Raw genomic sequence first — 15,159 nt, 5'->3', positions numbered from 1 at the left:
CTTTCATCCCACTTCTTCCCACCTCTGTATAAGCAGAAGTACCTCCCCAAGTTTTGGGTTCATATGCACACTTATACCCAATTCTTTTCTGTGCCTTGCTTAACCCCCCCCCCTCCCAGATTTGTGATTGCCCCACTTGTGAGCCGTCTTGGGAAGCTGTGGTCAAATTTCTGGGGGGCCCTGAGTGCCGACGGTTACTACGCCCGCTCAGAGGACTATGTGGATATCGTCCAGGGGCGCCGGATGTGAGTATCATGAAGGATTTCAACAAAGCTTTGGCTGCTTCTCCATGTCACACTAAACCATAGTTTAGCACAAAGTGTTATAGAAAAAAACAGGTTTGGCTTTTGCTGCCCAACTCCCCAAAGGACTGAGTCCCCTAAGTCCATGATCGGTCAGAGATAAATGGATGGAGGCAAGATCCACAGAAAGCAAGGGAGATATTTTTATGTTGCAACAGAGTTCCTTCCCCTCATTGCAAGGAGGTAGGAGAGACCCAGAGCAATGGTGTGCAAGCCCCTATAAAGACTTTAGTAATTGCCCACCCCTATAGCCCAGGACCACCCCCAAAACATCATACATACATCACAGAAGGAGGTGGTCTCCAGCAGAAATTTGAGAGTGTTGCTTCTCTCCTGTCTGCCAGGATACCTGAGAATGCCTTACTTCAGGCATCCCCAACCTTCGGCCCTCCAGATGTTTTGGACTACAGTTCCCATCTTCCCCGACCACTGGTCCTGTTAGCTAGGGATCATGGGAGTTGTAGGCCAAAACATCTGGAGGGCCGCAGTTTGGGGATGCCTGCCTTACTTGATTGCATTTTCTGGGTAGCCTGGCCATTCCTTTGAGATACCATAGTTCCTGAATCTCTTATGCATATTGAGTTTGCTCAGCTTAACAGATCCTTGCCAGACTGTATTTGCAGGAAGGTGTAAGCCCCTACAGTCCAAAGCCAATAGGAAAAACCCTATTTATTTATTTATTTATTTATTTATTTATTTATTTATTTATTTTTAGCGAAAAGTATCATCTTATACCTGGAAAAATATGGTAGCTGATGAAACTAAAAAATAATAATAATGGCAGCCTTAATAACTGTATATGGTAAAGGCCTTGGGGTGGTTGATGCCCCTTCATGCCTAATTCTCTCCCCCCCCCTTTTCAGTGGCCTGTGGAACGTCCCATACATCTCCAGCGTCTACCTGATAAAAGGCAGCATCCTGAGATCGCAGCTCGCTCAGACCGACGTTTTCCACAGTGGCAAGCTAGATGCAGACATGGCTCTCTGCCACAACATCCGGGAACAGGTCGGTGTGGCAAGAACAGAAGCGTCGTGGTGCAGGGTCGGGGTGTGTTGTTATCTCTGCAGCAGGGTACTTGCCTTCCGCATCCTAGAGCCACTGAATCAGCATGAAAGAGGGGCTTTTTTAGCCTCTGAGAAGGAATCTCCTTGCCTTTTGGTGCTGATTGGAGCTAGAGGAAAAGAAAGGAGGTGAGGATCAGCTCCTGGGGTGACTCTGGAGCAGAGCACCAAGGAGTTGGAGTGGTCCCGTATGCTTCTAGTTCAAGAGAAAAGTGTGCAAATTCTGCAAATGGAACTTTGCAGAAAAAGCAACTTAAGTCTCTCCAAAAGAAGATATTGGAGCACTCATAATTTACCCCTGCATTGGAGGGGGTTGAACTAGATGACCCTTGGGGTCCCTTCCAAATCTGCAATGCTAAGGTTCTGTGCACATGCACAGAAAATAGTAGATCTAGCTGACAGGCAATGCATTGAGATCTGCACTGGCCGTTGCAATGCTAATGATTGGATATTCTTCGAAGGTTGCATAATCTTTGAAGGGGGCATAGCTGTGGCTATCATGAAGCAACCCTGCACTTCCAGTTTTGCCACTAAACTCCTAGGCAAGAAGCTGTGTTGTTCTGGAATAGTGGGGAGGAAAACCACACACTAGGCCAGCTGGGAAATGAAACCACAGGGTGGATTGGCTTCACGGGATACTAGTTTTCAATCGTGAGCAATGGTTCTCCTCGTTTGCAGGGGATCTTCCTCTTTGTGACAAATCAGCAACAGTTTGGCCATATCCTCTCCCTGGAGACTTATCAGACAAGCCACCTGCACAATGATCTCTGGCAGATCTTCAGCAACCCGGAGGTGAGGTGTCTCTTTCAGAATAACCCAGCAAGCAGTACCTTTTGCAAAACTTAGGAGCTAGCGGGATTTCTCTAGGAACCAGTTTGAAAAGGGAAGGGAGAGATGTGTAAGCAGAGCAAGAGGAGAGCTCCTGCGTTCCTGCTGCTGCCGCTGTGTGTTCAGCGGTGATGTGGGTTTTCCGGAGAGTTTTACATAGTGCCGGTGGGAGTTTGAATAATCCCAGCTGCAGGGATGGGAATCACAAGTGGGGAGAGTGCTGCTGCGCTCAAGTCTTGCTGGTGAGCTTCCCATTGATGCATCTGGTTGGCCACTGTGAGAACAGGAAGCTGGACTAGATGGGCCATTGGCCTGATCCTGCAGCCAGGCTCTCCTTATGTTCTTAAGTGAATGGGAGCTTCCAATTTTAATTCAGCTGCAAACATTTGGGAGACATGGGGCATGCGATTTCCCCAGGGCCACCCGTTATGTTTATGGCAGAGCTTAATTATGAACCCCAGCCCAAGCTTTTAAAATTAGAGTGGATCTTTCTCATGCATGAGCCCCTGGGTACCTGTCTCCAAATGGGTGTCTCAATAAAATTGACAATCATAAGCCATAGGCAGAAGGACATGATATCTTCAATCCATGGGATAATACATGGCGGACGCTTGTCTTTCCAGCCTTAAGTCTCTAATAGCCACCGTAATGGCTTACACAAAACCAATTCTCCTATCCACCTGTTAGTCCCTACACCACAAGGATATTGTGAGGGACAGGGGATATTGCGAAGTCCCTCCCCTCCTGAGTTCAAGCCCATCCCCGAGCACAGGGGAAAGCAGAGGGAGCTCCGATTCCAGTGAGGAAGCAGGAAGTCGTGTCCGAGGCTCAGGCAAGGTAGCGGAGCCAGGGTCCCAGGTGGGACAGGAAGGGGCAAATAAGGGGGGGAGACCCATCCCCCCAACTCCGGAATTACGCAGAAAGAGGAGGGGAAAGAGGATGGGTCTTCCAAGGCTTTTGTGTTGGGGAAAGACGCGCCAAAAGCCATTCGGAGGTTCTGCAACATAATGACCCCATCGTTCCGTGTAAATAGCAATGACTTCAGCACTGTAAATACGCAGCACCAATAAAGTAATAAAATGCAGAGCTGCGTAGCGTCGTTTCTCTGAAGTAGCCTGCTCCGGCCACTGTGACAGCAACCTCCGAATCTTTTTTTTGGGCTACTTTGGAGTTGCCGGGATGAGTGTGTCAGAGGCGGAGAAATGGCGGCAGATCGCGGAGAAAGCCCAGCAAGACCTGCAGCAGCTGGCGCAGCAGGCGCAGGGGGAACTAAAGGCAGCTAAAGAAGAAACCAAGAAGGTCCAGGACGACCGGCTACAACTTGCGGAACAGGTGAGAGCGCTTCAGGAAAGAGAGCAGCAATTAAGGGCGGTGGCGGTAGACCTCCAAAACAAGCTGGATGCAGAGAAAAACAAGGCAGGAGGGGCCCCCCAAGTCCAAGTGCTGCCAGGAAGGAGAGCCGGGACCCTAGTAAGCAAGTTCAATGGAGACCCGAGGGAATATCAGGGCTTTGAGACTGAGATTGTGTATGCTCTTGAGCTGCACCATGCTGACTTCCCTGATGATGAGCACAGGGTAGCGTTTATTGTGGAGCACCTTACCGGGGCAGCCAGGGAGTGGCTAAGACCGTTAATCGCAACAAAGAATCCTTGCATGAAAAATGTCAAACTATTTCTAGAAGCTTTGCAAACTATGTATTCGTCCGATAGTCATATGGACCAGACTAAGGAGGAACTTCATAATTTACGCCAAGGAAAAATGACAGTTCGCGAATATTGGGCGAAATTCACCATGCTGGTGCACAGACTGGGGTGGGAACTTGAGTCAGCCCCAATGCAAGCGGCGTTCTACTTGGGCTTGCATGAGGAGGTGAAGGATGAGCTCTCGAGAGGTCCAAAGCCCAGTAATATGGATCAGCTGAGCAAAGCGGCTCTGGCGGTGGGGGTGAGACAGGAATCCCGGTGGAACGACAAGCAAGCAACGCGCGCAAAGCGGGCTTGGTTCCCACGGTCGCAGGAGAAGCCACTCCCCCAACAGCCATCTCACGCCATGCCAGGGGCCAGCCAAGACCAGGAACCCATGCAAATTGATAGCGCGCGCGCGCGGGCTTTTCAAACCCCAGCGGCGCCAAGACGCAAGGAGGGACGAGGCGGGAATTGCTTTCTCTGCAACTCCCCTCAGCATCTCGTCAGAGACTGCCCACATCGCAGGGAATGGCAAGGAAAGGCGGGAACGGTTGTGCCCTCCCCCACTGACGCAGCACCACAGCAGGAAAACGAGACAGCCTGGCTGCAGGAGACAAGGGGCAGCAGCCAGGCGCAGTCAGCACACAACAGCCCCAACCCACCCGCCCGCACAGCGAGGAGCAGAGCCAGCCCACCCCCCCCAGAGCAGGGGTGGTTCTAGAAGTGACGCTAACGCTCCCTAATGGGTATCCCCTGACGGTCCTCGCGTTAATCGATTCGGGGGCGTCGGCCAACTTCTTCTCGAGAAACTTTGCAGAAGAGCACCAGATCCAGCTTCTGCAGCTGGATTTTCCCCTGCACGTGGCCACCATTGACGGCAGAGAGTTGCTGGGAGGGGCCATCACTCATCAACCCCCCCCCCATGAGAATGACGGTGGGAAGGCACTCAGAGACACTGGCATTCAACGTCACCACCATCTCAGACCCCCCCATCGTCTTGGGCATGAGCTGGCTGGCGCGCCACGACCCCTCCATCAGTTGGCACCAGAGATGCATCACGTTTGGATCGGACTTTTGTCTAGAACACTGCATGCAGCACCAACCAGGGGAGGGGCCTCCGATAGCCACGGTGGCCACCATGCACGTCAAAGGGGGTGAGGCGATCCCCAAGCCGTACTGGGACCTGCAGGAGGTCTTCAGCGAAGCGGAGTCCGACCACCTACCCCCACACAGGCCTTTTGACTGCCAGATCAACCTGGTGCCAGGGGCAACTATACCCCCAGCCAAGCTGTACGCCATGTCAGATCAGGAACTGGAGGATCTGCGCGCTTTCATCAACAAGAACCTCAAGCGGGGGTTCATCAGAGAAAGCAAGGCAGCAGGGGGCAGCCCGGTCTTCTGGGTGGACAAGAAAGACACGCAACAGCGCCGTCTTGTGGTGGATTTTAGACGGCTGAATTCAGTAACAGAGCCAGTGGCTTTCCCCATGCCCAGAGTGGATGATCTCCTGACAGCGGCGCGCAGGGGCAAGGTTTTCACCAAGCTAGACCTGAGGGGGGCGTACAACTTGATCAGGATCCGGGAAGGCGATGAATGGAAAACCACGATGTTCACGCCTCTGGGCTCTTTTGAATATCTGGTGATGCCCTTCGGGTTGCAAGGGGGCTCAGCATGCTTCCAGGCCTTCATGCACCACGTCCTGGGGTCCCTCCTCTTCAAGAACTGCTTGGTCTTCCTAGATGACATCCTTATCTATTCCAATGACCCAGTGCAGCATGTGAAAGATGTCAGGGAGGTGTTGCAGCGCCTGAAGGAGAACCACCTGTATGTGAAGCTGGAGAAGTGCAAGTTTCACACCAAAGAGGTGGACTTCCTGGGCTACAAGCTGTCAGACAAGGGGCTGGCGATGGACAAGGACAAGGTGCAGGCCATCCTGGACTGGCACAGCCCCAGGACGTGCAAAGATGCCCAACGCCTACTAGGCTTCGCCAACTTCTACAGGAAGTTCATCAAGAACTTCTCTCGCGTTACGGCTCCCATCACTGACTGCCTGAGAGGCAAGCAGAAGTTCAGGTGGACACCAGAGGCGCAAGCAGCGTTCGAAAGCCTCAAGAGGGTGTTCGCCTCAGACCAGAACCTGTTCCACGTGGTACAGGATGCGCCCCTACGCGTTGAGACAGATGCTTCAGATAGAGCTGTGGGCGCCATTTTGTTGCAACTGGACGCCAACAGAGAGTGGAGACCCTGTGCCTTCTTCTCCAGGAAGCTGACCCAGCCAGAGCGCAACTACACGGTGTTTGATAGGGAACTTCTTGCGATCCACGCTGCGTTCCAGCATTGGAGACACTTCCTGGTGGGCGCCAAGCACCCCATCCAGGTGTGCACAGACCACAAGAACCTGGAGTTCTGGAGAACTGCCAGGGTGCTCAACCAGCGGCAGATACGGTGGGCAGAGTTCTTCTCGAACTTCAACTTCTCCATCCACTACATCCCGGGGGAGCAGAATGTCAGGGCGGATGCCCTCTCCCGCAAACCGGAGTACATGGAGGAGGAGGCGCCACCGGCACCCAGGCACATTTTCCCCCCGTCAGCATGGTCCTGCGGAGCAGCAGTGGTGAGCGAGGCAGAACTCACAGCACTAACGGCAGCGGATGAATTTGCCAACCGCATCTTCAGAGAACTGAGAGGGGGGAGGGAGCAGGCAAAAGACTTTGCAGAACGCAGGGGGCTGCTTTTCTACAAGGGTGCACTGTACCTGCCCACCACCCAGCTTAGACGTAAGGTCCTCCAGCAGCTGCACGACAACCCAACGGCGGGTCATTTTGGAAGGGACAAAACCGCTCACCTGGTCATGAGACACTTCTGGTGGCCAGGGGTGCGGGAAGATGTTCGAGACTATGTACGGGGCTGTGACACCTGCCAGCGGGCAAAGGTGGTCAGAGCAGCGCCAGCAGGATTGCTGGAGCCCTTAGCCACACCACACAGGCCGTGGGAAGTGGTGTCCATGGACTTCATCACAGATCTGCCTTCTTCCAGAGGCAAGACCGCAGTGTTGGTGGTGGTGGACCTTATGTCCAAAATGTGCCACTTTATACCGTGTGCCAGAGCGGTCTCTGCAGAAGAGACAGCCAAACTGTTTGTTGACCACGTCTTCAGACTGCATGGATTACCTTTACGAGTTATTTCGGATAGAGGCCGCCAATTTGTTTCCAGGTTCTGGCGGCGGCTCATGAACCTCCTGCAGGTGGAGGTCAGCTTGTCGACGGCTAGACACCCGCAGACCAATGGACAGGCGGAGAGGGTCAACGCCATTCTGCAGCAGTACCTGAGATGCTACGTCAGCCAGAGGCAAACAGACTGGGTGGATCGCCTGCCACTGGCAGAATTTGCCTACAATAATGCAGTGCACGTCTCCACAGGGGTGTCGCCCTTTAAAGCCAATTATGGGCGGGACCTCCGATCTTTCCCAGAGAGGGAGGGGGAGGAGGAGGAGGGGGGCCCGCAGGCTGAGGATTGGGCAGAGGAACTGGAGACGGTGCACCAGCAGCTCAGAGAACACTTGGAGAGAGCCAAGGAAGCGTACAAGAAGGGGGCAGATCGCCACAGGCGACAAGGGGAGGTCATCAGGGTGGGGGACAAGGTTTGGTTGTCCTCGGAGGGCCTTCCCATCAGAGGGAGGTGCAAAAAGCTGGCGCCCAGACGGTTGGGCCCCTTCACGGTCACGCAACAGGTCAACCCAGTGGCCTTCAGACTGGCACTGCCAGAGGAAATGAGGGTGCACCCAGTGTTTCATAGATCGCTGCTGTCGCCGTACAGGGAAAGCAGCAGGCTCAGAGGCAGCGAACAAACCCCCGAGGGAGGGGGGGAGAGGGGAGGCAGGGAGCAACTCAATGAGGCCACGGCCATCCTTGATTCACGGAGAGGGGTGGGGGGCCTGGAGTACCTCATGGCATGGGAGGACGCTCCACCGTCTCAGAATGAATGGGTCCCAGCCACTCAGATACAGGAGGAATTCTTGGTGGAAGAATTTCACGCCCTCTTTCCCCACAGACCCAAGCCCTGGCACATGGAAAGGGAGGGGGAGGAGGGGGAAGCACGGGAGAGCAGTTCACCATGGCGCTGGGAAGCGGAGTTTGAGGAACCAGAAGACGAGGTATGGGTGTCACCGAGATCCACCCAGTCAGAGGAAGAAGCCGATTGGCAGCACATTTTTACCCCCACTAGCTCGGACGCCACGGACTTTTTGGGATTCCAGTCCTCCCAGGCGGAAGGGGGGGGCTCGCAGGACTGGGGGGAGGTGTTCACACCAACGGGTTCGGAAAGTACTGAGTTCTTAGGCTTCGAGTCGTCACCGACACCTGGAGGGGACTTGGGGAGGGGAGAAGGAGAGCTTGGGAGGGGGGTGGATGTGAGGGACAGGGGATATCGCGAAGTCCCTCCCCTCCTGAGTTCAAGCCCATCCCCGAGCACAGGGGAAAGCAGAGGGAGCTCCGATTCCAGTGAGGAAGCAGGAAGTCGTGTCCGAGGCTCAGGCAAGGTAGCGGAGCCAGGGTCCCAGGTGGGACAGGAAGGGGCAAATAAGGGGGGGAGACCCATCCCCCCAACTCCGGAATTACGCAGAAAGAGGAGGGGAAAGAGGATGGGTCTTCCAAGGCTTTTGTGTTGGGGAAAGACGCGCCAAAAGCCATTCGGAGGTTCTGCAACATAATGACCCCATCGTTCCGTGTAAATAGCAATGACTTCAGCACTGTAAATACGCAGCACCAATAAAGTAATAAAATGCAGAGCTGCGTAGCGTCGTTTCTCTGAAGTAGCCTGCTCCGGCCACTGTGACAGATATGATTTAAGAATGTGTCACCTTCCTCATCCACCCAGCCACCCAATGTTCATTTGTTCTTATTTTCTCCTGACACAGGACTGGAAGGAGAAATACATTCACGAAAACTACACCGCAGCCTTGAAAGGGAAGCTGGTAGAAACGGTAAATAGCCCTTGACTCTTTTGAAACAGAATTGGGGTGCAGAGGACCAAAAGAGCGGCATAGGCAAACTCAAGGAGGTGCCTGCTCCTAGTGCCCCACGTTCGGGTGCGCTTGGCCTTTTCGGTGGTGGCTTCCCCGGAGACATTCATTTGGCTTCATAGCTGGAGGCACTACTGCTTCTGATTGGCAGTTGCTGGAAAACATAGGAGAAGAGAGAGTTCTTGGGCTCAGATCCTGCTTGTGGGCTCCCCTCGGGGGCATCTGGTTGGCTGCTGTGTGAACAGGATGCTGGGCTGAATGGGCCCTTGTTCTGATCCAACAGGCTCTTCTTATGTTCTATGTTTTCCTTTCACCCAGTTCTAATATGTGGTTATTTTTAATTTTTTTAAAAATCCTATTTAGCACCACTTTGTGTGTGTGTGTGTGTGTGTGTGTGTGTGTGTGTGTGTCTCTCTGTGTGTGTATGGGATTTTATTTTATATTGCTTGTGTCTCAAGAGCATATTTCTTATCTTTGTAAGCTGCCTTGTGGATTTTTTAAAAGGTGGGTTATAAATCCTTTAACATAAGTATCTGAATTCACAGTTTTTTATTTCCCGATCTATTTCTGAGATGTTTTGTTACCTGCCATTTATTGGTTTATTTACAAAGTTTAAAAGAAAATGCTTTTCAACGAGGCATTCTTCATCTGATATGCAACATGTGATTAAGAGAAGATAATCAAAACAACATATGAAAATAGAAATCAAAATGTCTAAAAAATTTTTTTAAAAAAAGAGTTACCACACTTCCTCTTCTGCTGCTTTCCCCCGGGGAAAACCACTCCTTAGCGCTCAATTGGAGCAAACAGTAACTCAGGTTTTCCCCAAATTGCCTTTTGTTCCAATTGATCGCTAAAGAGCAAGTTTTCCCTTGGAAAGCAGGGGGGCAAGGGGACTCATGCTTTTTAGGCACGGCACAAGCCAAAGTGTGGGCGAACCCTTGACGGAAGAAATTCATCTTAGTCAGCTGATGGAAGAGTGACAGAAAAGGGGATGAATGGAACTCCCCGAGGAAAAGCACCCCAGAGGGCAATCACATAGTAGCAGTGCCTCTTCTGTGACTGCTCTGGAGCTTTGGAACTCCCATCCTCAAGAGTTTCACTCATCTTCCTCTGCCCTCATTCGCTCTGCCCAGCACTGATTGGCTAGTGACTGTGACATGCACAAAAAGTCAACATTTGCAGTAGAGATTCATTATAGGTTCTCAAACCTTTGTGGGGGGCCAGGAGTGGGGTGGGTTGTTTTCACACAGGAGGTGATGTTTCCTGAAATATCCAGAACCCTGGCTGTTTTGGTCTTTATTTCTGTTTTGCTCGTTTCTTTTGCCTTTCCTGTCATACTCCCTAAGCTCTGACGGTTCTTCTGTCTTGCTAGCCCTGCCCAGATGTTTACTGGTTTCCGATATTTACCAACACAGCTTGCGATGAACTCGTAGAAGAGATGGAGAATTTTGGCCAGTGGTCCAAGGGAGGCAACACGGTAAGGCAGCCTTGGTGGTAGATGCACTTTAAAAAAATAAAAAAAAAAGAATTGTAATGATTGTTTGAATCCGGGCTCTGCTTGTTTGTATCTCCGGGTTAAAGGATTGAACTAGGACCTGAGAGGTTGAGGTTCAAATCCCCACTCAGCTATGAAGCTCACCAGATAGAAGTTTATAAAATGATGCACTGCTTATTTTAATCTGTGATATTTTAATGTATTTTTGTATTTGTTGGAAGCCGCCCAGAGTGGCGGGGGAAACCCAGCCAGATGGGCGGGGTATAAATAAATAAATAAATAATAATAATAATTTGCTCAGTCCTCTTTCCAAGCCATCTAGGCTGCTGGCCATCCCTGCCTCCTGTGGGAGTCAGTTCCATGCAGACTTCTGTGCTATGCAGAACGCTTCATCACTAAGCAAAATGTGTTGTTGTTGTTTTTTTAAAAAAAGCCTGAAAAGGGAAAATTAAGCAATTAAGAATCTTTGTTTTAAAAAGAAAGCCTATATCTTTCTCATTGTAGAAGCACACGGCCCAGACTTGCCTCTCTGCTTAGATAAAGCGTTCTGTGTGAACTGTATTTTTTCCATTTCTGTATCAGTTGGTTGAAGGATATATTATTATTATTATTATTATTATTATTATTATTATTATATATTGAATTTACCATATTTTTCTGTGTATAAGACTAGGGTTCCTCCCCCCCAAATGTCAAAAATCAGTGGGCGTTTTATACACGAATAGTGCTGAGGGTGGACTGGTTATTCAGTTTGATACTCTAGCCTGCATCAGTTGGGTAATGCAAATCAGCATTTAAAAGTAATGTGAGGGACAGGGGATATCGCGAAGTCCCTCCCCTCCTGAGTTCAAGCCCGTCCCCGAGCAAAGGGGAAAGCAGGGAGAGTTCCGATTCCAGTGGGGAAGCAGGAAGTCGTGTCCGAGGCTCAGGCAAGGTAGAGGAGCCAGGGTCCCAGGTGGGACAGGAAGGGGCAAGCAAGGGGGGAAGACCCATCCCTCCAACTCCAGAATTACGCAGGAAGAGGAGGGGCAAGAGGATGGGTCTGCCAAAGCTTTTGTGTTGGAGAAAGACGCGCCAAAAGCCATTAGGAGGTTCTGAAACCGACTGACAACATCGCTCCGTGTAAATAGCAATGACTTGAGCACTGTAAATACGCAGCACCAATAAAAGAATAAAATGCAGAGCTGCGTAGCGTCGTTACTCTGAAGTAGTCCACTCCGGCCACTGTGACAGCAACCTCCTAATCATTTTTGGGCTACTTCGGAGTTGCCGGGATGAGCGTGTCCGAGGCGGAGAAGTGGCGGCAGATCGCTGAGCAAGCCCAGCTAGAACTGCAACAGCTGTCGCTGCAGGCGCAGGGAGAATTGAAGGCAGCTAAAGAGGAGACTAAGAAGGTCCAGGACGACCGGCTACAACTTGCGGAACAGGTGAGAGAGCTCCAGGAAAAAGAGCAGCATTTAAGGGCGGTGGCGGTAGACCTCCAAAACAAGCTGGATGCAGAGAAAAACAAGGCGGGAGGGGCTCCCCAAGTCCAAGTGCTGCCAGGAAGGAGAGCAGGGACCCTTGTAAGCAAGTTCAATGGAGACCCGAAGGAGTTTCAGGGCTTTGAGACTGAGATCGTGTATGCTCTTGAGCTGCACCAGAATGAGTTCCCCGATGATGAGCACAGAGTAGCGTTTATTGTGGAACATCTCACCGGAGCAGCCAGGGAGTGGCTAAGACCATTAATCGCAACCAAGAATCCTTGCATGAAAAATGTCCAACAATTTCTAGAAGGTTTGAGGACGATGTATTCGTCCGATAGTCATTTGGACCAGACTAAGGAGGAACTGCATAATTTACGCCAAGGAAATATGACAGTTCGCGCATATTGGGCGAAATTCACCATGCTGGTGCACAGACTGGGGTGGGTTTTGGATTCGCCTCCCATGCAAGCTGCGTTTTACTTGGGTTTGAGCGAGGAGGTGAAGGATGAACTCTCGAGAGGTCCAAAGCCCAGTACTATGGATCAGCTGAGCAAAGCAGCTCTGGCGGTGGGGGTGAGGCAGGAATCCCGGTGGAACGACAAGCAAGCGACGCGCGCAAAGCGGGCTTGGTTCCCACGGTCGCAGGAGAAGCCACTCCCTCAACAACCCTTTCAGGCCACGCCTGGAGCCAGCCAGGACCAGGAGCCCATGCAGATTGATAGCGCGCGCGCGCGGGCTTTTCAAACCCCAGCGGCGCCAAGACGCAAGGAGGGAAGGGGCGGGAATTGCTTTCTCTGCAACTCACCCCAGCATCTCGTCAGAGACTGCCCACATCGCAGGGAGTGGCAAGGAAAGGCGGGAACGGTGGTGCCCTCCCCCACTGACGCAGCACCACAGCAGGGAAACGGGAAAGCCTGGCTGCAGGAGACAAGGGGCAGCAGCCAGGCACAGTCAGCAGACAACAGCCCCAGCCCGCCCACCCGCACAGAGAGGTGCAGAGCCAGCCCACCCCTCCCAGAGCAGGAGTGGTTCTAGAAGTGACGCTAACGCTCCCAAATGGCTATCCCCTGACGGTCCTCGCCTTAATTGACAGTGGGGCGTCCGCCAACTTCTTCTCGAGAAGCTTTGCAGAAGAGCACCAAATCCAGCTTTTGCAGTTGGATTTTCCTCTGCACGTAGCAACCATTGACGGCAGGGAGCTGCTGGGAGGGGCCATCACACATCAAACCCCCCCCATGAGAATGACGGTGGGAAGGCACTCAGAGACACTGGCGTTCAACGTCACCACCATCTCAGACCCCCCCATCGTCTTGGGCATGAGCTGGCTGGCGCGCCACGACCCCTCCATCAGTTGGCACCAGAGGTGCATCACGTTTGGGTCAGACTTTTGTCTGGAACATTGCATGCAGCACCAACCAGGGGAGGGGCCTCCGATAGCCACGGTGGCCACCATGCATATCAAAGGGGGTGAGGCAATACCCAAGCAGTACTGGGACCTGCAGGAGGTCTTCAGCGAAGCGGAGTCCGACCACCTACCCCCGCACAGGCCTTTTGACTGCCAGATCAACCTGGTGCCAGGGGCGACGATACCCCCAGCCAAGCTGTACGCCATGTCAGACCAGGAGCTGGAGGATCTGCGCGCTTTCATCGACAAGAACCTCAAGCGGGGGTTCATAAGGGAAAGCAAGGCAGCAGGGGGCAGCCCGGTCTTCTGGGTGGACAAGAAAGACACGCAACAGCGCCGTCTTGTGGTGGACTTTAGACGGCTGAATTCGGTGACAGAGCCCGTGGCTTTCCCCATGCCCAGAGTGGATGATCTCCTGACAGCGGCACGCAGGGGCAAGATTTTCACCAAGCTGGACCTAAGGGGGGCGTACAACTTGATCAGGATCCGGGAAGGAGATGAATGGAAAACCACGATGTTCACGCCTCTGGGCTCTTTTGAATATCTGGTGATGCCCTTCGGTTTGCAAGGGGGCTCAGCATGCTTCCAGGCCTTCATGCACCACGTCCTGGGGTCCCTCCTCTTCAGGAAATGCTTGGTCTTCCTAGATGACATCCTTATCTACTCGAATGACCCAGTGCAGCATGTGAAAGATGTCAGAGAGGTGTTGCAACGCCTGAAGGAGAACCACCTGTATGTGAAGCTGGAGAAGTGCAAGTTTCACACCAAAGAGGTGGACTTCCTGGGCTACAAGCTGTCAGACAAGGGGCTGGCGATGGACAAGGACAAGGTGCAGGCCATCCTGGACTGGCACAGCCCCAGGACGCGCAAAGATGCCCAACGCCTACTAGGCTTCGCTAACTTCTACAGGAAGTTCATCAAGAACTTCTCTCGCGTTACGGCTCCCATCACGGACTGCCTGAGAGGCAAGCAGAAGTTCAAGTGGACACCAGAGGCGCAAGCAGCGTTCGAAAGCCTCAAGAGAGTGTTCGCCTCAGACCAAAACCTGTTCCATGTGGTGCAGGACGCGCCCCTACGCATTGAGACAGATGCTTCTGAAAAAGCTGTGGGCGCAATTTTGTTGCAACTGGACGCCAACAGGGAGTGGAGACCCTGTGCCTTCTTCTCCAGGAAGCTGACACAGCCTGAACGCAACTACACAGTGTTTGATAGGGAACTTCTTGCGATCTACGCTGCGTTCCAGCACTGGCGACACTTCCTGGTGGGCGCGAAGCACCCCATCCAGGTGTGCACAGACCACAAGAACCTGGAGTTCTGGAGAACTGCCAGGGTGCTCAACCAGCGGCAGATACGGTGGGCAGAGTTCTTCTCGAACTTCAACTTCTCCATCCACTACATCCCGGGGGAGCAGAATGTCAGGGCGGATGCCCTCTCCCGCAAGCCAGAGTACATGGAGGAGGAGGCGCCACCAGCCCCAAGGCACATTTTCCCCCCGTCGGCATGGTCCTGCGGAGCAGCTGTGGTGAGCGAGGCAGAACTCACAGCACTGACGGCAGCGGATGAATTTGCCAACCGCATCTTCAGAGAACTGAGAGGGGGGAGGGAGCAGGCAAAAGACTTTGCAGAACGCAGAGGGCTGCTTTTCTACAAGGGTGCGCTGTACCTACCCACCACCCAGCTTCGACGTACGGTCCTCAAGCAGATGCACGACAACCCTACAGCGGGGCATTTTGGAAGGGACAAAACCGCTCACCTAGTCATGAGACACTTCTGGTGGCCAGGGGTGCGGGAAGATGTTCGAGACTATGTAAGGGGCTGTACCACCTGCCAGCGGGCGAAGGTGGTCAGAGCAGCGCCACCAGGGTTGCTGGAGCCCTTAGCCACACCACACAGG

At 52.7% G+C, this 15,159-nt stretch overlaps 1 protein-coding gene across 1 annotated transcript in view; it reads left to right on the top strand.

Moving 5' to 3' along the window:
- PLOD1 (procollagen-lysine,2-oxoglutarate 5-dioxygenase 1) overlaps positions 1-15,159 on the top strand; it is a 41,388-nt gene that overhangs the window by 15,026 nt on the left and 11,203 nt on the right. The window contains exons 12-16 of the mRNA XM_035117780.2: positions 120-245; positions 1,166-1,307; positions 2,042-2,155; positions 8,792-8,857; positions 10,272-10,376. Coding sequence (XP_034973671.1) covers positions 120-245; positions 1,166-1,307; positions 2,042-2,155; positions 8,792-8,857; positions 10,272-10,376 — 553 coding nt within the window. The remainder of the gene's footprint in view (positions 1-119; positions 246-1,165; positions 1,308-2,041; positions 2,156-8,791; positions 8,858-10,271; positions 10,377-15,159) is intronic.

The sequence above is a fragment of the Zootoca vivipara genome, chromosome 6 (assembly GCF_963506605.1).
Source record: "Zootoca vivipara chromosome 6, rZooViv1.1, whole genome shotgun sequence".
Lineage (NCBI taxonomy): Eukaryota > Metazoa > Chordata > Lepidosauria > Squamata > Lacertidae > Zootoca > Zootoca vivipara.
This window is presented reverse-complemented; position numbering and strand designations above follow the sequence as displayed.